Here is a 23,436-nt window from a genome sequence, read left to right on the forward strand (position 1 = left end):
ATCTACCAAACCCAAACTGACCATTGCCTTTCCCCTCCAGAAAGTCCAACAGTACACGGTCATCGTCCAGGCCACTGACATGGAAGGAAACCTTAACTATGGTCTCTCGAACACAGCCACTGCCATCATCACAGTGACAGATGTAAATGACAACCCTCCAGAATTCACCACAAGCACAGTAAGTACCTCACACCCTCGCAGAGATGCTAGCCCCAAGCTGGCACTTCCCTCTCAGTGGGGAAGAGTTCCAATGGAAGAGCTGAATGGATCATGGATAACAAATACTGAGGCATAGGTGACTGGCAGAGAGAAACACCATGCCAGCCATCTCTAATGGGAAAGAATGGGCCTAGACATTCTTGTGGAAGGTAGCCCTAAGGGTCTGGTGCTCCCCAAGATTAAATGATTGGCTGATAACTTGCTGAGGTCTTTGTAAGGTCTGGAGAAGGTGACCAATCAGGCTGTCACGTATTCGGGGAGGCTTGTGTGGCTGTGCAGTGGGCACTTGCTTGGCAGATGCCCAGCAGGGCCTTGGCTATGGGCATGTGTGTCCTTGAAGCAAAGATCCCCTATCTATCTTTGTGGTGGCATTTTACTTGTACTGAAATGTGATTTTAATTGTATGTTAATAAATAAAGTTGTCTGGGGGTCAGAGCTATTAGAGTCATAGCAAGTGCATGGCGGCGGTGGCGCACGCCTTTAAGGACCTCACTGATTGGCAGTGGCCAGGCAGGAAGTATAGGCGGGACTAACAGAGAGGAAAGTTGAGAGAACAGGAAGCTGGGAGAGAGGAGACACTGCCAGCCGCCATCAGGACAAGGAAGATGTAAAGTACCGGTAAGCCACAAGCCACGTGGCAAGGTATAGATTAATAGAAATGGATTAATTTAAGCTGTAAGAACAGTTAACAAGAAGCCTGCCACGGCCATACAGTTTGAAACCAATATAAGTGTCTGTGTTTACTTGATCGGGTTTGAGCGGCTTGGGACTGGCGGGTGAGAGAGATTTGTCCTGACTGTGGGCCAGGCAGGAAAACTCTAGCAACATATCTTGGTCCTCACTAGACACTGACTAGCCCCATGTGGTTCCCGTCCCCAGAAAAGGAACTGGTAAAGACTGGGTTAGACACTGGGATACTGGGACCTTAGAAGTCAAGGGTTCTTGCTGAACACACATGTATGTATTCACCCAACTATGGTACAGAAAGTCCACTGTGAGCCTCGAGCCACGGGTCAGAAGAACAGACCCTGCCCCACTCTGAGAGAGAAGGTCTGTAAATCACATGACCCCCGTCTCCCCTGGACTCCCATGGAACAGCCATGTTGCAGGGAGGTCCCTGCCTGTGAGACCCTTAAGCTCTCTCAGGACCCCAGCAGATGTGATAACCACTTCTGAGTCTCCCAGCATTCTGTGGGTCTCTGGCCTCAGACATGTCTTTTTTTTTTTTATTTTATTTTTCGAGACAGGGTTTCTCCATGTAGTTTTGGTGCTTGTCCTGGATCTCACTCTGTAGACCAGGCTGGCCTTGAACTCACAGAGATTCACCTGGCTCTGCCTCCCCAGTGCTGAGATTAAAGGTGTGTGTCACCGCCACCCGGCGACATCTCTCTTCTTGCTAGCATCCACCTCCACGACTCCCAAGTCCACGGATGGGTGAACAGCACTGTGCCCCAAGTGGTCCCTGCCCCTCTGTGAACACATAGTCCAGCCCAGCCCTGAAGAGATGGCAGGCTGCAGGTGTCTGGCTGGGATGTGCAGAGGGGACGATCAGAAGGTCACTCGGAGGCAGAGTGAAGAGGAACGTGTGTCTGTAATAGTAACAAAGACTGCCAGGCACACTCTCTCATCAGGCCCCAACCAGTATACCCCATCAACCTCTGGTCCCCAACCAGTGAGTAGCTGCAGTGGTAGGCCAAGACATGGGCCCACAGGGAGCAGCTGGGGCTGAACCCTGAAAGTGGCTGCCATGTGGAGATGAGAGAGGGGGAAACCAGTCTGCCTAAGGTGAAGGCACCTAGGAGGCAGGAGCCCAGGCAGAGGCATGACCCCCTTCCTGGTCTCTTGGACCACAGCACCATCTAGTGGCCAAACAGTAGATGGCCAACAACAGGCGCTGCTCAGGCCCCCTGAAGACTGTGTGAGTCCCGTCCCTCACCCCAAGCAACAGGGGAAGGAAGGAGAGGTAGAGGGTTTGGCCAGGCTGCTCGCCCTGAAGAAACACTGGTGCACTGGCCAAGGAGACCTTGAGAAAGCTGGAGGGGCCTCTCTCTGGATTCAATCTGTTTGCTCTCCCTCTATCAGACACCAGGAAGGAAGATCAGAGCCAGGCTCCAGGGAAGCAGCCACTAACCCTGCAAGTGGCAACCCTGGTTCGGCTCCTACCCTGGACAGGCTTCCAGAGGGTTTGGTGGGCAGCATTCAGCCTGGCAACTGCCTTCTGTGACGGTGCCGCTGGCGGAGACAGCTAGAGCCAGGCCTCACTGGGGCCACCCCTGGTCTGGACCGTGCTTTGCCACAGCCATCGCAGGAGGGCAGGGAATGCATCCAGGGTGGCCTTGTCAGGAGCAGAGCCAGTACCACAATCAGACACAAACCCACTTGTCTTAATTAGGTTTCTATTGCTGTGATAAAACACGATGACGAAATGCAACTTGGGGAGGAAAGGGTTAATTTAGCTTACACATTCTGATCGCAGATCCACAGTTTCTGCCCAAGGGAAGTCAGGGCAGGAGCTTGGGGCAGGAACCTGGAGGCAGGAACTGAAGCAAAGACCATGGAGGAATGCTGCTTACTGGCTTACTCCTCATGGCTTGCTCAGATTGCTTTCTTATAGCACCCAGGACCACCAGCCAAGGGGTGGCACCCCCAAAAGTGGACTGGGATCTCCCACATCAACCATTAATTGAGGAAATGGCCTATAAACTTGCCTGCAGGTAATATGATAGAGGTATTTTCTTAAATGAAGTTCTTCCCAAATAATTCTAGCTTGTGTTAAGTTGCCGGCGGGGGGTGGGGGGGATCAGGACAGGACTCCTAAGCCAGGCATCGGTGCTGTGGGGTTCCAGGACAATCACATGGAGCTCAGACCCTCTACTAAGTCAGGCCACCTCTGCTCCCAGGAACACACCCTTATGCCCATTCCAGAATGCTAGAGTATAGATACTGGGGTGCAGGAACCACACAGCTCTCCTGACATCAGCCCCTCCCCCACCTACCCTCAGGAGGCAGCCTTGGAACAGTATGGTCACCATGAGAACCAGGCCAGAGGGAAACCAAAAGAGTTCAGCTTTGGGCCCATCCCCGGCAGAGGAAATGGCACACCACAGTGGCCTGAGGGCTCTTGAGGAGCATGCCTGCAGGAGGAGGGTTTCATCGAAGACTAATGATATCCGAAGGAGCTTCAGAGGGTGGTGTGTGGTGCTCAAGGACCCAGCCTGCCTCCCAATCCTTCCACAAACCCCATTCTCCTCATCTGGAAATAGGGCCCATGTCACCTTGCTCATTCCAAGAGCTCCAAGAAGCTACACTGGCTAGGAAGGACAGGAGACCCCATAGATCAGCAGAGCCAGCAAGCCCTACTCCTATGTCAAATGGATGAATCCTGTCTCGGACTGTCTATGAGATTGTCTCAGGTCAGATTTAGCAGGACCCAAGCTGCCAGCTCAGACTCCAGGGTGAGGCTCCAGCACCTGCTGCCCAGGCCCTACAGCACTGCTTGAAGGTAACCATAGTCCACAGTGAGAAACTAACATGTCCCTAGCACCCAGTGCCCTTCCACAATAGCTCCAGGAAAGTTCTCCTCGTCTGAGCTCAGCAGGAGGCATTCTGCCAATGGACTGGATCACCCAGGGTCTGAGCTCTGTCTGGCCTGGACCACCACCTAAATCTAACTGAACTTCTTCCTTCTCATGCATCAGTCACACAGCAAACACCCTGCAAGGTCCCCCTGTCATCTGTGAGAGGTAGGTGAGAGGACAGGAACTCTGGAGAGAGCAGCGGCCTCTCTTTATGCTGGGACACAGAAGAAATCCTTATGACGCCAGCCAGGACATGCTGCTACAGGCAGATGGAGGGTCACAGCTGGAGCACAATGCACAAAGCTCATTTCAGGGCTTGGTCCTGCCTCCGTGAAACCCACGAAGGACGGTGGAGACTCCTGCTTCCCTGGGACCTGGAGGGCAAGGAGGGACGCGCAGGTGGCAGTCTGAAGTCCCATGAGTACAGAACACTTTCCCACGCCAAGCTCCACACCTCCTCTTCAGTGTGCTCTCCATAGACAGCTGTACATACTTGCACTCCAGGTGGCCCTTGCCAGGCCCCATCCAGATGAGTGGCAGGCAGGTGCCGTGGGACACGTCTTTGCTTCACGGTGGGAGTGTGCGGGCAGGTTGGCTTAATCAAGAACAATCATGCAAAGCTAAAGAGATGCAGGGACTTGCCAGTTCCAATTCCTGTTCTTAAGTGTTAATTAGAAGTTATTTTCTTCTTGCTCCTAAGCAGCTGCAGTGGCCCCTGCAGGGCAGAGCCCATAGCTCGTCCAGGGCCACCCTGCCATCAGCACCCCCTCCAGAGGGGCTGGAAAACAACCTTCAGACCATGCCCCCAGGAGCCTCCAGCCCACCCTATGCACAGATCCCAGTGGGCAGAGGAACCCTGAGACCCAGCGACTACGGCCTTCCTCTAAGCCCTGCCCCTCCCAACCACACACAGTCACTCTTCAGCTACTCTTGATGCCTTCTCGCTGTGTGGCCTTGACTGATGTCCAGACCTCTCTGAGCCCAGAAAGCTTGTCCACATTTTACATTAGTGTGTGATTTATAGCAAGGTTGGGGCATCGCTGGTCCTAGGAAGCTTGCCCCTGAACAACAAGCAGAGGCTTTACCTACAGACAAGGGCAGTCCTAGCCCAGCTCAGCCTTCAGCAGTAAAAAGCAGGAGTAATCACCAAAGTTTCCTACACTCTGTCTCTCCTCTTGTAAAGAAGGGAGGCAGAGTCATGCAGGCCCAGCCTACACAGCCCAATAAGGGACGTTTGCTATTTGCCTGTACAAGATGGTCTGTCCCCTCACAGGTGTGAGTGACACTAAGATAAATGATTGAAAGGGGGCAGTAAGGTCATGGTGTTTCCATAGGTCACCTCCCTGCAGGACGAGGGACAGCACACAGTAGGACAGTGCCCATCGAAGGGCACTCAGCCAGGCTATGCTGAGCACATGGTATTGACTCTCTGTCACTATGACGATGAAATCGTTGGTGTACAAAGAGGAAAAGCTTATTTTCCACTCACGTTTCCAGAGGTTTCCACCCATAGTCACTGTGGACCTGTGTTGAGGCCATAGATCATGAGAAGTGGGGAGCACAAAGCAGAGGAAACTTCTCCATTAGTCACCAAGAAGCAAAGACAGACAAAAAGGGGTCAGGGTCTCCATAGCCCCCGCAAGAGCACAACCCCACCCCATGACCTGACTCCCTCCCACTAACCCATGCCTACTATAATAGTTTCTACTCTGTTCCCAACACTGCCACGGGCTAGGGACCTCAGAAGACTCTTATCCAAACCAGAGCAGGCAGGCAACAATCACTCGCCAGGGCTGGAACGATTCCCCAGAGGCGAGAGTCCACTGAACTTAAGAGCCAAGGCTCTGTGCCCATAGGCTCCAAGGTTTTAAGACTCTTCTAGAGCACCTACCCCAGTAACCTGGGATATAACATGTAACTAATACACCCTCAATGCCTGTGCCACTGGGGACTGTTCTTCACAAGGGTGCCACACAGGCTGGGTTAGGACAACTCCCAGCCTCGTGCTAACACCTCTTGAGACACAGTTACAGGCTGAGGCCCTGGAGCTAAAGGCCTCAACATATAAATTTGGGGGACATGACTCAGCCTGCAACATTGCCCCCCCCCCCACAAGCTCCTGTGATCTCTCTCCAAGGAAAACTCCCCATATCATGGTGTGGGACACTCAGACACTATGGTGACTCTATTGCTAATTCAGAGTGTCAGTGGCACAAGGCAGGACTCTCACTGTGGAGGCCACCAGCAATGACCCCCAACCACACAGAGGAGCCTGGGAACCCAGTGAGAAAGCCAGAGCCTGGACACATGTGCCCACGACTCGGGTCTGCTGTCCTCTCTGGGATTGCTTTGTGCCCCTCTGTGCTAAATAGCCAAGAGAAATGTTTGAAAGTACGACCCTCTGGAAACGGCCTGTGCCTGCCTGCCTCCCCTGTACTCCTAGCACTTCCTAAGGGAACCTTCCGCAGCCTCGGGCCTTATTGCTCCAGGGCAGCTTGCTGAACATGGCCTGAAAATCAAATGAAATCTCTGCTCTACAGCAACTCTTCACCTCCACCCATTGTTCCCGTGGAAAGAGGAGATTCCAGAGCAGCGCTGGGGAACACTGTAGGGACATCCTTTAGGATACGCACAGTGGGTTCCCGTCTGATCCCGAATTGACAAGACAATTATGTATCTTGCTAAGGTGAATTTCAAGACAGCGGGGCATGTGCACCCAGAGCTGCTGAAAAAGAACCTAAAAGCCAGTCCAGCAGTGGGTCACAGCTGGGAGGGGACACAGATTCCTAAGTCAGACACACCCCTCCCCCACTCCAAGTGAGGCTATGGGGCCTTCGAAGGTGTACAGTGCAAGCTCACTGTACTTTAGCATTAGAGAGCTTAGCACCTCCATGTTTGGTCAATGGCCACAGTGGCTGACACCAAGCCACCTGAGGCAGTGGCCTGATGGTGGCAGGAGCCAGGACATACTTCTCTCAGAAGCCTCTGGCAGCTGCCACTCTCAGACTCCTGCTTCCCCCGCTTTCCACCATATATCGATCCCAGCCGCCTGCCATTGATCCTCCGTGAACATGAGAAAAGCTTCAGTTTAGGAGGGGAGCCTGTGCAAGAGCTTGCTGCTTAGGTGAGGCTCGTTCTGGGTAGATGTGAGCAGAAGGGAGTCTCAGGCGCTACTGGTCCTCGGCTTGAGAAGCCAGGGCACTCTGTCATCACAGTGAATACCAGCTGCCCCATCTACCTAGGACATCTCCTCCACAGTGGTGACCCTGCTGCTCCCCAGTATTGGCTGGGTCCAGGAAGTCTGGCCCCCCAGGCTCTATATGATGTCCTAATATTCTTTCTTACATTTTGCAGTTTGCAGGAGAGGTTCCTGAAAACCGTGTGGAGACAGTAGTAGCCAACCTCACAGTCATGGACCGAGATCAGCCTCACTCACCCAACTGGAATGCTGTCTACCGAATCATCAGTGGGGACCCCTCGGGACACTTCACTGTCCGCACAGATCCTGTCACCAATGAGGGAATGGTCACTGTGGTGAAGGTGGGTGAGTGCTACCAGCACACTCCCTGGACACATGCATGTCCATCAGTCACCTAGGGCAGAGGACCAAACCCTTTGGAGACAGGGTCTCTCCTAGATCACATTGTCCTCAAACTTGTGCAGCCAAGGCTGGCCTTAAACTCCTGATCCTCCTGCCTCCTCCTGCATTTTCCACTGGGAAAGGAGAAATGGTAAAGTTCAGATTCTGGCCTTCATTCCTCACTGGCATTTTCTTCTGAACAAGATTCTCCTTCACATACCTTGTGGTACAGCACTCAGAGAGCAAGAGGGTTGTTATGACCCTCTCTCTGGCTTGATGCTAGCACCCACCTCTCCAGGGTGCACTCAGTCCTCACTTTGAGCCAAGAGTCTTTGTAGGGGGTGGGGTGTCACCTTAGTGAGTCTGTCCAGCACCCTAATTGAAACTGTCAGACAGATTTTCTATTGGCTTCCACATTATAGGTGTGTTTTTATTTTACCTGCCTGTGGATTTTATTGGCCATAGTCTTTCTGGAAGGACTGATTTTAAGGGCATCACATACAATGTGATTCCATATCCCACAGGGACATGAGCCAATAAACACAGAGAGACCATTCCCTCCACAGCTTTATGGAATAGCCTGTTCAAGCAAACTGGCTGACTTCTGCCTGGGGCTTCTAGGAGGGGCTTCAGGCATTGACAGTCATTGGTTATGCAAGAGGAAGACTTTGTCACAGTGCAGTACCAGTTCTGGGAGCTTGGTGGCACCTGGAGTTTAAGGACAGAGGAGTCAAGACTAGGCCTGGGGGAAGCTCACTATTTCTGGCCTAAAAAACGCCTATGAGATCTTTCAAGGTTATTCTGTCCTGGACACCTTGTCAGACTTGCAGCCAGCTGGGGTGGTTGTGGGCCCAGCCAAGTGACCCTGGAGGCACAGGCCCTATAAATGCACCTGTACAGCATCCAGCAATACAGTACGAACTAGGCAGAGATAGGGCAAGGGAGGGACCAGCCCATTCCCACCTGCACAGCTGACCTCACCAGCAATACCTAGGCCTCAGGAAGGGGAAGCACGGGCGTAGCCATGCTCCAGGACCCGGGGGCAGTGATAAGTGGACATCGTCATGTGCCACGGAGAGATAAGATCATACTCAGGGCTTGGGGAAAGGGAGGGCTCACCAAGGTCACCATCGGGGAGCCAGAAGCCTCTCTGGCACCCCCTCTAGACACCAGTGCCTGTTTCCTTCCCATGACTGGCACTATTGATTAACTAGTTTTTAATTCCTTTCCATGCATAGATACTTCACATAGTAGCACACTAGGACACCACAGTTCAGGGCACCACTGATAGGTACTTACAAAATCCACTGATAGTCTGGGTTCAGACCCACTTAGCCACAGACTCAGGAGTCAAGCCCAGCACAAGGGTTGGCACCTGAAGGTAGGACACAGACGGAAGTGGGAAGCTGGCTCCACCAGCAAAGCTCTTCCCCAAACAGAGCTCATGAAGACCCAGGTAACCTACAGGAAGAGGCAGGAGGCCATGTGACCTGCCATGTGAATTCCCCAGTAACTGTCAGGCTTCATAATCTACCTGTGTTTGCTCTGTTTAAAAAGCTGAGTCAGGTGACTGTGGATGTTCCCACACCGGGGTCTGATGGCATCTAAGCAAGTGTCCTAGCCCTGTTTTTTCAAGCTTCCTTTGAGGAAAGAAATAGCCAGGAAGAATCCTTCAGGGAGGGGCTGGTGGCTGGAGAGCTGTGGTATGTGGCTGTCATGCTTCAGGCCATCAAGGTCTGTGGAATCAGGGGGGACAGACTGACCCTCCTGTGGGACAGCAAGCTGCAGGGCAGTGTGCTGAGCTCTGAATGATCCATCTGCTGATGTAATTCAGGGCCCCAGTTTACTCTTCACAAGGACCACTCTTAGCGTCCCATTGTCTAGCACCTGCCTAAGTTCCAACCAGGTGCAGAGGCAGCTGGGGCCTGGAAACACCTTCAGTGCCCTCTCCCCCAAGACCCCGTGCCTGTGTCTAGAACCTGTGACTGTCTGTCCCAGATGGCAGCAGGGTCTTTGTAGATGTGACAGTTGTTGAAGGCCTTAAGGTTGGATGGAGGTAAGCCTGGACTGTCCGGGTCAGTCAGTGCAACCTGAGAAGTCTTTAAGAGAAGGAGCAGAAAGGTCAGAGTGTCTTAGTTGGGAGCTCTACTGCAGTGATAAAACACCATGACCAAAAGTGACTGGGGAGGAAAGGGTTTATTTCATCTTACATGACCCAAACACAGTCTATCATTGAGGGGAGTCAGGGCAGGAACTCAAACAGGGCAGGAATCTGGAGTCAGGAGCTGACGCAGATGCCATGAAGGAGTGCTGCTTACTGGCTTGACCCCCATAGCTTGCTCAGCAGCTTTCTTACAGCACCTGCTCAGGGGTGGCCCCACCCACAGTGAGCTGGGTCCTCCCATCACTCATCAATCAAGAAAATGTACCACAGGCCAACTTGGTGGCAGCCTTTTTTCGGTTGAGGTACCCTCTCCTGAAAGTACTGGATCTTGTGTCAAGTTGACCTAACACTAACCAACACAAAGGCGGGACATGAGGAAGAGACGGAAGTCAGAAGCGGTGGGAGGCAGGAGGCCCCAGCTGGCTCTGAGAGGTGCGGGACCCCACACTCGCTCTCCAGAGTGAAATGCGTGAGACAGGAGTCTTGGGAAGGAACTGGCCCCACTGTTGGACTCTAGCCCAGGGACAGACATTTTACTTCTGACCCCAGAACTGCATTCATATTACTATAAGTCTCCAACTGGGGACACAAAATTAGTAATAAGTACAAGGAAAAGCTAAATAAGTAAAAGCATTGCTGCTTGGCTGGCTTGGTGGACATCCTTCCTATGTCTTCCAGGACGACCTCAAGCTTGCCGTCTTCCTGTCTCAGCCTCCTGAATTCAGGATTGCAGGCGTGCACCACTGTGTCCAGCAAAAACTTGCTTTTTAAACTTTAATTTTATTTAGTGTGGGGTCGGGGGAAACACATGCGCTACCCATGCAAGAGGCAGTTAGAGGACAATTGCAGGAGTTGGTTCCCTCCTCCAACCATGTGGGCTCTGCAAGGCAAACTCATCATCAGATATGGTGGCAGATGTCTTTACTCACTGACCCATTTTGCCCACCCTAAAACCAAAACCCTTTGGCCACCACTACTCTCAGCCCTCGTTGCATTTGCTGAGCTTCCTGTGGCTGCAATGACTCTCAAGACCCTCAGCACATTTGTCCCCACGAGCTCACAGCCACCAGGGCCCAGTGCGAGGCCCTGGGTATTTTGGAGGCCATTGCTCAGCCCGCACGGTAATTAAGGAATTGTTATTGAGAAGTCATGAAGCCAGACACGGAGATACATACCTGTAATCCCAACACTTGGGAAGCTAAGGCCGAAAGATCCATGCCCCAGAAGCTCGGCCTTTGCCTCATCAAGGCGTGGGGCTGCTGGCTAGAGTGTTATCCCAACCCTTCTCTCCTCGGATTGGCCAGAACCCAGCAGAAGCCAGAAACAAGAGTCTGATGTAGAGGGACGGTGGAGACCACACAAAGGAAGGCAGGGAGAGTCAAAGAGACTGGGAAATGTGGATGGCCAGACCCACACTCACTCTAGGAAGCCCCACTCACCTGTCCCTTCTTCCAGGCAGTGGACTATGAGCTGAACCGCGCCTTCATGCTGACCGTAATGGTGTCCAACCAGGCGCCCCTGGCCAGTGGGATCCAGATGTCCTTCCAGTCCACAGCAGGGGTGACCATCTCTGTCACTGATGTCAACGAGGCCCCCTACTTCCCCTCCAACCACAAGCTGATCCGCCTGGAGGAGGGTGTACCTACCGGCACTGCACTGACCACGTTTTCCGCAGTGGACCCTGACAGGTTCATGCAGCAAGCCGTGAGGTGAGTCTTCAGCGTGGCCTGACCTTGTCTGACCCTCAAAGTGGGACCCAGTTGTCTGTGCCTCACAAAAGAGTCCCATGGTACCCAAAGAAACTTGAAAACCAGGACTCCCAGTACAGAGAGGAAGGATAAGGGGGACCATGTCCAGACCTGAGGCACTGGCTCAGTCTAGAAGCAACCTACCCCAGGGAGTCACTTAACAGGACAGCCTTGGGCACGCGTAAGCACTGTCAGCGTGTCCAGGCTAACGAGGAAGACGTTAGACTATGGAGCCAGGGCAAGTCGTGGCTTCACTGACAGTGGATGTGGCTTGAGCAAGCCAAACACCAACCTGTAAAATGGAGATGATGAGAGCCAGTCTCCTGGAGTCCTCTAGAATCTAAAGCCACCCACCACAAGGACAGGAGCCCCTGTTGTGGCCTGTCCCTCTGTGGGCGGGGCACAGAGGTGCAGGAAACCTGCAAGTACCCTGAGGGGTCAGCAATGCCATTGTGCTGTGATCCAGGATGCTGATTCGGTGGCCCTAAGATATACGCAGGGCTGGCTGGGTGAAGAGCCCAGGGGCCCTCATCTCGCCTCTGGCTTCCACAGGTACTCGAAGCTGTCCGATCCTGCCAACTGGCTGCACATCAATACATCCAACGGGCAGATCACCACAGCTGCGGTCCTGGACCGAGAGTCGCTCTACACCAAGAACAATGTATATGAGGCCACCTTCCTGGCTGCCGACAATGGTGTGTCCCACTCCAGGGAGGCACTGTCATAGCAGCGTCCCATGTCCTGGGGTTGTGGGCAGGGGGAGGGGTACTGGTGAGGGGAGCCAGTGGCACCCAGAGGGAAGTCTGTGCAGGCAGCCATGAATTGGCGACTTTGTCACCCGACACTGCCCCCATCCTGCCCCCTCCCATCATCCAAACTTCCGCTTCTCCATCTAAGAACCTGCTAACTCATTTGACCATGTTCCCACACAGTGTTCCCACTGTCCTGCATTCACTCATGACTCCAGGGTAGTCAGGAACCAGGAGATGTAGTGGCAGATGGCTGCCCTAGCTTCTCAACTTCCCTACCTCTAACTGAGTGATGACAACAGATCTGCCATTCTCCAACACTGTTAGCTGACACCCTAGCCAGGAAAGGCAGGAAGGCCTATGTCCACCTTAGCCCTGTGACTCTGAGTCAGAGCAGGCCTGACAGCTCTGAGAGCAAGCGAGGGCACTGGGCAGATGCTGGGTAGGTTTGGGGCAGGTGCTAGGCAAGGGCTGGACAGGTGCTGGGCAGGTGCTAGGCAGGTGCTGGGCAGGTGTTGGGCAGGTGCTGAGCTGGTGCTGGGCAGGTGCTGGGCAGGTGCTGGGCAGGTGCTGGGCAGGTGCTGGGCAGGTGCTGGGCAGGAACTGGGAAGGTGCTGGGAAGGTGCAAGGCAGGTGCTGAGCAGGTGCTGGGCAGGTGTTGGGCAGGTGCTGGGCAGGTGTTGGGCAGGTGCTGAGCAGGTGCTGGGCAGGTGCTGAGCAGGTGCTGGGCAGGTGTTGGGCAGGTGCTGGGCAGGTGCTGGGCAGGTGTTGGGCAGGTTCTGGGCAGGTGCTGGGCAGGTGCTGGGCAGGTGTTGGGCAGGTGCTGGGCAGGTGTTGGGCAGGTGCTGGGCAGGTGTTGGGCAGGTGCTGGGCACGTGTTGGGCAGGTGCTGGGCAGGTGTTGGGCAGGTGCTGGGCAGGTGCTGGGCAGGTGTTGGGCAGGTGCTGGGCAGGCACTGAGAAAGTGCTAGGCAGGCAACACAGAGAAAGAGCATGAGGAATGGAGCAGGAAGGATGATGGGTCATGCTGAAGAAGTCAGTGCAGGTTCTTGTAAATGGATTTTTCTTTGGGCCACCAGCTCACAAAAAACAACATAGAGACCTATATTAATTATGAAAGCTTGGCCTTAGCTTAGGCTTGTTTCTAACTAGCTCTTATAACTTAAATTAACCTATTTCCATTAATTTACTTTCTGCCTCATGGCTTTATTACCTCATTTCTGTACTGTCCATCCTGCTTGCTCTGCATCTCCTGGCTTCTCTGCCTTCTTCTTCCCAGCATCCTCTCTACCCAGAAATCCTGCCTAGCTATTGGGCATTCAGCTTTTTATTAAACTAATCGAAGTGACACATCTTCATAGTGTACAAAAAGATTATTCCACAACATTCTTCTCCCCCCTCTTTTTTTTTTTTTTTTCGGTTTTTTGAGACAGGGTTTCTCCATGTAGTTTTGGTGCCTGTCCTGGATCTCACTCTATAGACCAGGCTGGCCTCGAACTCACAGAGATCCACTTGACTCTGCCTCCGGAGTGCTGGGATTAAAGAGTGCACCACTGCCACTTGCCCCCCCTTTTGTCTAATAAAAAGGAAAGGTTTTAACTCTAACATAGTAAAACTATATACAATAAGAACAATTATCAAGTAAGAAATACATTCACAATGTCCAGTCCATTTGTATTCAGAATATTCAGAGAAAATATTCTATTATCTATCCTATCTTGATGAGTCTGAAGTTTTGTACCTAATTTACTTTCTATCAAGACTAAGGAAAAGCCAGGTGGTGGTAGCACATACTAACGGCAACAAGACTGAAAGGGACTTTCTCTCACATTAAGGGGTGTTGGAGCTGGAGGTATGTGGCTCAGTGATACACCACTTGCCTAGCAAGTGTGAGGCTCTGAGTTCACTCCCAGTACTTCGAAGGGGAGGGGAGAGGAGACATATTTCCAGGCCTGGTGATACTTACTGTAATCCCTGCTACTGAAGAGACTGAGGCAGGAGGATCACAGTCTCAAGGCCAACCTGGGTTACAGAGTGTGTTCAAAGCCACGTTAGCAGCTTAGATGGAGAAATCTAAACGTGGTAGCCAGGGTGAGATTTGACAACCAGGCCCACTCCACTCACACCATGACCGTGCTGTGCCATGGCATGGTCCAGAATGGATGCCCCAGGCATCACCACCATAGTCTGGCAAACAGAAGGAGAAGCAGGAAGAGTGCAGTGCACACCCGAGTTCTCCTGGGGACTTCGAGGAAGCACCACACAGGGCCTCTGCTCAGAGCCTATGAAGACCAGAACTTAGGCGCAAGATCACATCTAGCTGGAAATGTAACCTCCCGGTGGACAGTGATAATCTGAGGTAATACATAGGGTTCTGGCTCTTCTCTTAAAGAGAACAGTGGGGGCAGCAACACAACAGTTTCTGCCCCACAGAGACCGAGGAGAAACAAGCTGACATGGACATTTTAGTGGTGAGAGAAGCTGGGAGGACGTAAAGGTGGCGGGAAGGAGGAGAGGAGCCTTCCGCTGTTGGAAGGAACATGGGCAAAGGCCCCAAGGCAGGACTGTACTGGTGGGTTCTTGGGGGAACGGAGCAGCTGAAACTTCAAGAGCGAGCACTCCTGTGGCCCCAAAGCTGGTCCCATAGCAAGTGACCGCCAGAGAAACTCTAACCTAACCCGACTGGCTGCCCCCAGGCCCTGCAGTCCTTATGGTCCACAGAGTTGGCTGGATAGGCATTGGAGAGATGGCTCAATGGTTAAGAGTGACTGACTGCTGTTTGAGGACCCAGGTTCAATTCCCAGCACCCACATGGAAACTCACAGCTGTCTCTAACTCTAGTTCCAGGGGATCCAACACCCTCTTCTGGCCTCTATGAACACTGCACAAACGTGGTGCAGAGACATACATGCAGGCAAGATGAACACATAAAACAAAACAAAAATAAGTCACAAAATATTTAAGTTGGCCATATAGACAGCCCTTGTTGAGGGAAGAGCACCTGGTCCTCTCCTACAGCAGATTACAAGATGGCACATGTAGCTGTGTGTCTGTCTGTCCTATGTGGGGCCCTGTGTGCTCACCCCTATCTGTCCTGCAGGGATCCCCCCAGCCAGTGGCACTGGGACCCTGCAGATATACCTCATTGACATTAATGACAACGCACCACAGCTGCTGCCCAAGGAGGCACAGATCTGCGAGAGGCCAGGCCTCAACGCCATCAACATCACTGCGGCCGACGCCGACATGGACCCCAACATCGGCCCCTACGTCTTTGAGTTGCCCTTCATCCCCACTACAGTGAGGAAGAATTGGACCATCACCCGCCTAAACGGTGAGCCCACCCAGCAGAGCCCTGGCCAGGCAGAACCAGGATCTAGGATGTGGCCCAGGACCCATCACCAAGGAACAGTGAGCCACACAGATGGGAGACAGTCTCACCCTCCCAGACAGTCACACACAGGCTGGGGTATGGCCCTGTTTACTCCTGTCCCCACCAGGAAGCCATTCATTTGCTCCTAGTGCCTTGCTGTTCTAGAAAGAGCCTAGCTTGGACCATGCTGGCAGCCAGTGTGGGTGGACTGGCCCCTGAAGGCTGCATCCCCTTAGGAGGGACTCCTTCCTGTTACTCCTATGACGGGGTGACCTCATTCTCAGGTGTGGCCAGCCCTAGGACCATTACAGCTTCCTAGAGGAGCAATGCCCAAGTATGCACCCACCAGCAAAACTACCAACGCCTCACGCCCTTGCCAACATGAGAGGGTGCTGCTCCAGGAAGCAAAGCCAATCCTTTCTCTTGTCTCTGAGCTCCTAGGGGAGAACTTTCACACGTGTAAAGGTTTGGGTTCCTGTGCCTTTTTTCTTTGAGTTTTTTCCCTAATTGATTTCATAAAACTCTATACATTCAGGAAATCATCTCTTCATCCTACAGGTTGACTCTCTTTTTTTGATATGGTTGATGTTTTAGCTTTGTGTGTCAGTGTATGTGTGCAGGTGCACATATGTGCAGATACATGTGTGTGCATGTACACAGGAGGTCATAGGCAGGCTCCACAATTGTTCCTTGAGAGCCGTCCACCTTGCTTGTTCAGACCGAGCTCCTCTGGCTGACCAGCCAGCTCCAAAGATCTACCTGCTTCTGCCTCCCCAGCTCCAGGACTCTTAAGTATGCACTCCGTGCCAGGCTTTTTACATGAGTCCGGGGGCTAAAACTCAGATCCTCATGCTTGTGTGGCAAGAACTTCACCAATGGACTCATTTCCCCATTAAGTCTTTAACTTAATGGCATGGTGGTGGTGGTGGTGGTGGTGGTGGTGTGTGTGTGTGTGTGTGTACATGCATATGTGTACATATGTGTGCATGATGTGTGTGCATACACATGTGTACTTCTGAGTATATGTGTGTGCACTGTGTGCATATATGTACATGTGTGCATGATGCATGTGCATGCACATGTGTGTGTGAGAGAGAGAGTTTCATGCTATCAGACTCAGCAGCTACCTATGGAAGTCTTCCTGGGGAAGGAGAGCTGACCAATGACTCGCTGTCGCTGCTCGTCACTCCAGGTGACTATGCCCAGCTCAGTTTGCGCATTCTGTACCTGGAGGCCGGCGTGTACGACGTCCCCATCATCGTCACGGACTCTGGCAACCCTCCCCTGTTCAACACGTCCATCATAAAAGTCAAGGTGTGCCCATGCGACGAGAACGGTGACTGCACCACCATCGGTGCAGTGGCTGCAGCCGGCCTGGGCACAGGCGCCATCGTGGCTATCCTCATCTGCATCGTGATCCTGCTGAGTGAGTATGGGCTTCATGGGTGCAGACGCTCCGTGTCCCACAGACAGCCAGGCCCGAATGAGATCCGAGCTGCGCCACAGCCACTTACTCAACAGATTCCTAGCTCCTGGGCACCTCCCTGAAGTCCAACCAAACTCGTCCATACAGGATAAGAAAGTAAAATCTCCCACCTTATCGATAACTCTGATGGAGGGCCAGCCCGACACAGCTGTCCAAGTCTGGTCATCATCGGACTCGGCCTCCCAAAGGCTCCTGACCCTAACCCTGACCCCTAACCCCTAACCCTAACCCTAACCCTGATCCTAACCCTCCAGGATGGCCCCCTCCTGGGCCTCCGATATCTGCAGGCCACTCTCAAGTGGACACTGAGGAAATGATAGTCCCTGTCTGTCAACATCCCACCCAAGCCCTCAAGTCTCTTAACGGAGACTCAGATTATACATGTATCTTAGGACCAATCTCTAGCTGGAAATGGAGTGTGCTCGTTGGCTCTGGTGGTGTCACATGCTCCAGTTGCTTCTTGCATTTCCCAGAGCCATGTGGCTCCCTGAACAGGATTAAGGGCTATGGGAAATAAGAAGAATGCTTAGAAATGACCCTGATGTACCACCCTCTCACCTGGACAGTTGCCCTGGTCCACAGTAGCCCAGAAACCACAATAGCAGTCATGGCAGAGGGTCAACAGCCCCTCTCCTAATGACACTGAGCTAAAGGGTCTCCACCATGTACAAGAAAGGACTGAAAATCAGGCATCAGTCCCCACTTGGACCAGAATGAGCCACATCCAAGACCATTCCATCTCTCTTCTATTCTTCTTCTATTCCAGACCCAGGGTTCCCTCTAACTACATTTGGTTCCAAGGCCTTTGACCAAACAGTCAGGGTGGTGTCATCTTTATGTGGGATCAGAAACATCTGCACTGTGGGGGAGGTGACTCTGGAGTGGGGGTGGAGCCTGCATTCCCCTCTGAAGATACAAGGGACAGGAATAGAGAACACAACAGTAGGCAGTACCCATGTGGAAGTGAGTGGACCTACCAGCCAGAGAGGGAGCCTGGGTCCCTCTCCAGCCTTCTGAGTGTACCAAGCCAGGGATCCAAGTACAGACACCCCTGTGGCCCTATCAGAGAACGAGGCATGCAGGGCGCACATCCCTTCTCCTGCAAACTCCTTCCACATGTCTCCTCAGGTAACGTATCTGAGACACCAGCTGCACAGCTGACTCTCTGGACACTTGATCTGGTGGAGAGGGGCTCAAGGTTTCTGGTTTCTGCTTAGCTGCTCACAGGTGGGAGCTCCCCCACTCTCTCTCCAGTTCCGTCTGGGCCACATCAAGAGGTCCCCCGGCCGCCACCTTGTCCTATGCTTGAAAAAAATACTGTCACTTGCAGGGTTCTGGCCTCCAAGCTAGCTGCAATCTTTCTTATACCTATAACCCTACTGTAGGGTGTAAGTATAGGGCATAGCTGTGCACATACCTGTAACCCCACTGTGTGGTGTGAGTACAGGGCATAGCTGTGCACATACCTGTAACCCCACTGTGTGGTGTAAGGACAAGGCATAACTGTGCACATACCTGTAACCCCACTGTGGGGTGTGAGGACAGGGCATAGCTGTGCACATGTTTACCTGCCTATGTAGATGAAGACAGAATATACATCCATCCAACCATTACATGTTCATGATCTGCCCGGGCATGCACACTTATATACACAGAAGGCCATGCATGCACACAGATTTACACCTGTGCACATATCTGCACAGACGTGCCCACGTACGCACACACTGCTCACAATGTGACCCTCCTCTCATAGTCATGGTCCTGTTGTTCGTTGTGTGGATGAAGCGGAGGGAAAAGGAGCGACACACGAAGCAGCTGCTCATCGACCCTGAGGACGACGTGCGTGACAACATCCTAAAGTACGATGAGGAAGGTGGTGGCGAGGAGGACCAGGTGAGCCCCAGGTCTCAGCCTGCCTACTACACCCCAAGGGCTAGCAGGGCTCATTCTGGGCCTTTAGCCTTGCATGTCCTAGTTCTTATGGAAAGGTATTGTGTACTCCTTTCCAGAGGCACAGACCCAGGCACAGGCACAGTCTTTCCCCTGTGTGTGCTCAGACCTGGGCTGACTATGCAGGCTCCGTCTGCATCCTTCCAGCAGACCTGTCCGCCTCCCATGCTCTTCCCTCTCCAGCCCCCACCCACCGCTGTCCCTGGAAGAAACAGACCAGAGTCTTCCGGGGACACCAACACCCACCTCCTGGCACTCCTGTGGGAGGCTCTCTGATCAGGGTGGGTTGACTACACAGAGCTATCTGGTACAGCCAAGGAGGACCCAGCCCTTTCCTATCAGCACCGAGAGTGCAAGGTGGCAGTCCAAGGCCGCTGATCTGCAGGCAGGAAGGTCACTCCAGGAGGGAGCTCCAGGCCTCAGCAAAGCAGCTGGCAGGCATAGACTCCACGGCTACCTGAGGTCAGACAGGGCTCGGGCAAATAGAGAAGAGGTGGACAGTGTGGAAAGGGCAGGCCATGGGGATGGAATGGGACAGTTAAGTGCGCTTGGAGACCAGTACAGTGGCACCCTCCGGGCAGTGACAGAACTGAGCAAGGGTGTGATCAGGCTTTCCTGTTGCCCCGCCTATTGCCCCCACGTTCCAGTTCCCCTGACTCACTTGGCCTCCATCCCCAGGACTATGACCTCAGCCAGCTACAGCAGCCGGAAGCCATGGAGCACGTGCTGAGCAAGGCCCCTGGTGTGAGGCGGGTGGATGAACGGCCAGTAGGTGCTGAGCCCCAGTACCCAGTCAGGCCTGTGGTGCCCCACCCAGGCGACATTGGAGACTTCATCAATGAGGTATGAACCTTGGGAGGACCCGAGCAAGGAGTCTCCTTTAAAAGTAAAATCCTATCACACATACACACAGAGCTCTACAGGGTCTGAGGTGGTCAGACTGGGTCTAGAGGCCAGGCCTGTTGTGTGGCCTTGAGCACATTAGCTGCTGACTCAGAACCTCTGAGGAGGTCTAATGTTCTCCACTTTAGAGCTTAGCCCTCACCAGATGCTCAGTGGGAACTGGAGCCATTTGGGCCCCTGTGCCTGCAATAGGGTGACAGGAGGAAGACCTGGTCTCAGGAGAAATGGCACAGGCATCAGTACAACCCTTGGACACGCTAAGCCAGTGCAGCTGGGAATGGCCTTCCCGCCCACACTGGAACCCTGGTACCCAAGCAAACTGGCCTGCGTGTCTCTACTCTGACCCTGTCCCCATCACAACACAAAGGTGGTAACCCAAGCACCTACAGAGCCGTGTCTGGGCCTTCAGCGTTTGGCTGTATTAAAGACCCGACGACAAAACCTCCACACCCAGAGAAGCTTGGTCTCTTATGGTCAAGCCAGGAAAAGCTGAGGCTGCATGGTATACCACTCCCTGTCTCTTCAAAAGTCTTCGAACAGGAAACAAAGGACAGCATGGCACCATAGTTTTTATTTGGCAGGTGGGGGCAGGGGTCTGCAGAGGGAGAAAACTCACCACCTGCCTACAGGCTAGAGTAGCTGTAGGGCAGAAAGGAGGGAGAGGGGAAGAGAATGAGAAGTTCCTTTTGGGGGCCCGTGGTTAGCCATTGCTAGGAGTAACCAGGGAACAGTGAGTTTTAAAATGTCAGGTGACCTCTCAAGGCCAGCCATCCTCAGGAGCAGTAACACTGGGAGTGAAGATTCCAGAAACACCAGTCACTATAGTTCTGGAAAAACAAATTACTTTTGTGTCAGGAAATGTCATTGCTCAACCAAACGTGTGCCTGGCTAACACCTCTGTCCACCTTCTTCTGCAGTAAAGCAAACAGAAACAGCGAAAGTGGCTTCCTTGGGGTCCCATCTGGGACCCCACCTACCCACCAGCATGATAGGTGGGAGGGTGGGTGTGGCTTCACCACCAGGTCCTCAAGACTGGTATTTGAAATGGGGTCAGCAACACATAAGCTCGGCCAGTGGCAGATTCTCTTACATGATAACCCAGGCTGTGAGTCAGCAAACATCCAGAAGTTTTCTCAGAACATTCGCCAGGTTCTGAAGTGACCTGAAAGCCACTGTCTTAGGGATTTTATTGCTGTGAAGAGACACCATGACTACAGCAACTCTTATTAAGAAAACATTTAATTGAGGTGGCTCACTTACAGTTTCAGAGATTCAGTTCATTATCATCATGGCAGGGAGGATGGTGGCATGAAGGCAGACATGATACCAGAGTGGTAGCTGGAGTCCTACATCATGCAGGCAACAGGAAGTCAACTGAGACACATTGGGCGGTATCCTGAGCATAGGAAACCTCAAAGCCTGCCCCTACAGTGACACAGTGCCTCTAACAAGGCCATTACTGCTCCAACAAAGCCACGTCTCCTAATAGTGCCACTCCCTATGAGATATATGGGTGCCAATTACATTCAAACTACCACAGTCACTAATGCTCAGACAACATCATGAGCAATAAAATGTTTAAGGTCTGCAAAGCACGCCCCACCAACCCCCAACCTACAGTCCACAGCCCATTTTTAAGTCACTCAGAAGAAATTACAGACGGAGAGTAAAGGCACAGATGATGAGAATATCATTCCCTTCCCAGGGCAGAGGTGGGCCAAAGCGGCACTTAGGAGAACATACAAAGCATTCGGTACATGATGGAGAATTAGAAGGAATGAATACGAAAGAATGAAACTCCCAACTGGAGAAGGAAAGGATGGAGAAAAAATAAAAAAATGAATAATAAGAAACAAAGGGAAATATCATGAAAAGAAAAAGAATGAAGAGTGTGAAGGCCGAGGACCAGGCTCGGGGGTAGAATGCAGGCCTCCGAGCATGAGGGGCTAGGTTTGAACCCCCACTCTGCAGAGAATTGAACATGGTGATTCAGTCATCTGAACCACACAGTGAGATCAAGGCCTGGGCTCAATGAGACCATTTTAAAAAAATAGCAAAGAAGAAACAGAACACACAGTCCTGTCCCTTGTCTCACCTGACCCATATCCTCAACTCTAACCTAACCTTGCCCTATCCCTGACACTAACAAGTCCTAACCATAACCATAACCATAGCCCTAGCCACATCTCAAAGCCTAATAGTGCCCCTAGCACAAATCATAATGCTAGCCATAACCCCAGCATACCCTTAGACCCAACCCTAACCCAACCCAATAGAAGCTTAGCCCTAAATATAGTCCCTGTCGAAACCCAGACTATTCCTAATCCTAGTTAGGGTACAACCATAACCACAGTCATAGTACTAGCTATAATATAACCGTGTCTATAACCCTAAAAACAAAACTAACCTTAAATATAGCCTAATAAAACACTGACTCTAACATAACCCTACCTGAAACCTGGACACAGTTGTAACCCTTATGCTAGCCCTAACTCTAGTTTAGACATAAACACAAAACACAGCTATAAACCTAAGATAAAAACTAACTCTAAACCCACCAAGAACCAAACTCAAACACAGTGGTTCTCAATCTGTGGGTCAAAAACCATTTTGGAGTCAAACAGCTTTTTTACAGATGTTGCCTAAGACCATCAAAAACACAAGTATTTACATTACAATTCATAACAGTAGGAAATGTACGTTATGAAAAAGAAACAAAATAATATCATGATTGGGGGTCACCACAATATGAAACCCTAACCATAAATATAACCATACCCTAACCTATCCCTAACCATAACTAAAACCATATTATAACCTACCCCTAACTATAACACTAACACTAACCCTAAGCCTAACCATAACCTAGCATTAACTGTAATCCTAATCCTAACCTAACCCTAACTGTACCCCTAACCCTAACTATACCCTAACCATCCCCAACCTAGCCCTAACTGTAACCCTAAAACCTAACCTAACCCTAACAATAACCATAACCTCAACCTAGGCTTTGAATTAAACCTACTCCTAACCCTAACCCCAACTCTAGCCCTAGCACCAGGCCAAACCATAGCTAACCTCACACTAACCACAGAATAGCTGTGACTCTAATCCTAACCCTAACCTCACTAGTCTATCCTTAGCATCAACCTAAGCCTCACTCTGAGCCCCAACATTAATTCTAACCTGAACCCTAACCCTAATGCAACCCTACCTTAACCCTACCAATAATCCTAACCCTAAACTTAGTCTTAGCCCTAGTCCTGAGCTTAACCCTACACCTAACCCTGTTCCAACCCTAACCCTTGGTGGGCAGCACACTACACCTGGCCCAGCCCGGTGCCCAGCCCTATTCCTGATGTAGCTGCCGGTGGCTTTGAGCTTCCTGCCCTACACTCCATGTCTTTTTTTTAGATTTACATATTTTATTTTATGTGTGTGAGTGCTTTGCCTGCATATATGTCTGTGCACCGAGGGTGTAGAGTGCTCCCAGAGGTCAGAAGATGGGGTGAGTCCCCTAGAACTGGAGTTACAGATGGTTGTGAGCTGCCATGTGGTGTTGTGAGAGCAACAAATGCTCTTACCCCCTGAGCCATCTCTCTAGCCCTTGTGTCTGCTCTTATAAACACACTTCCTTGTTTGGTCCTTGGAAACACCCTGCAGACAAACAAACACATGCAGCAATTA

General features: G+C 52.0%; 1 protein-coding gene across 3 annotated transcripts in view; it reads left to right on the forward strand.

Annotated features, from left to right (window-relative positions):
* Cdh4 (cadherin 4) overlaps positions 1-23,436 on the forward strand; it is a 500,103-nt gene that overhangs the window by 472,968 nt on the left and 3,699 nt on the right. For all 3 annotated transcript variants that reach the window (XM_052722882.1, XM_052722884.1, XM_052722883.1), the window contains exons 8-15: positions 41-178; positions 7,152-7,337; positions 10,997-11,250; positions 11,842-11,984; positions 15,138-15,371; positions 16,603-16,836; positions 18,650-18,789; positions 19,525-19,689. In XM_052722882.1, coding sequence (XP_052578842.1) covers positions 41-178; positions 7,152-7,337; positions 10,997-11,250; positions 11,842-11,984; positions 15,138-15,371; positions 16,603-16,836; positions 18,650-18,789; positions 19,525-19,689 — 1,494 coding nt within the window. The remainder of the gene's footprint in view (positions 1-40; positions 179-7,151; positions 7,338-10,996; positions 11,251-11,841; positions 11,985-15,137; positions 15,372-16,602; positions 16,837-18,649; positions 18,790-19,524; positions 19,690-23,436) is intronic.

This window comes from Peromyscus californicus, unplaced genomic scaffold, assembly GCF_007827085.1.
Source record: "Peromyscus californicus insignis strain IS unplaced genomic scaffold, ASM782708v3 Scaffold_7__1_contigs__length_154581171, whole genome shotgun sequence".
Taxonomy (NCBI): Eukaryota; Metazoa; Chordata; class Mammalia; order Rodentia; family Cricetidae; genus Peromyscus; species Peromyscus californicus.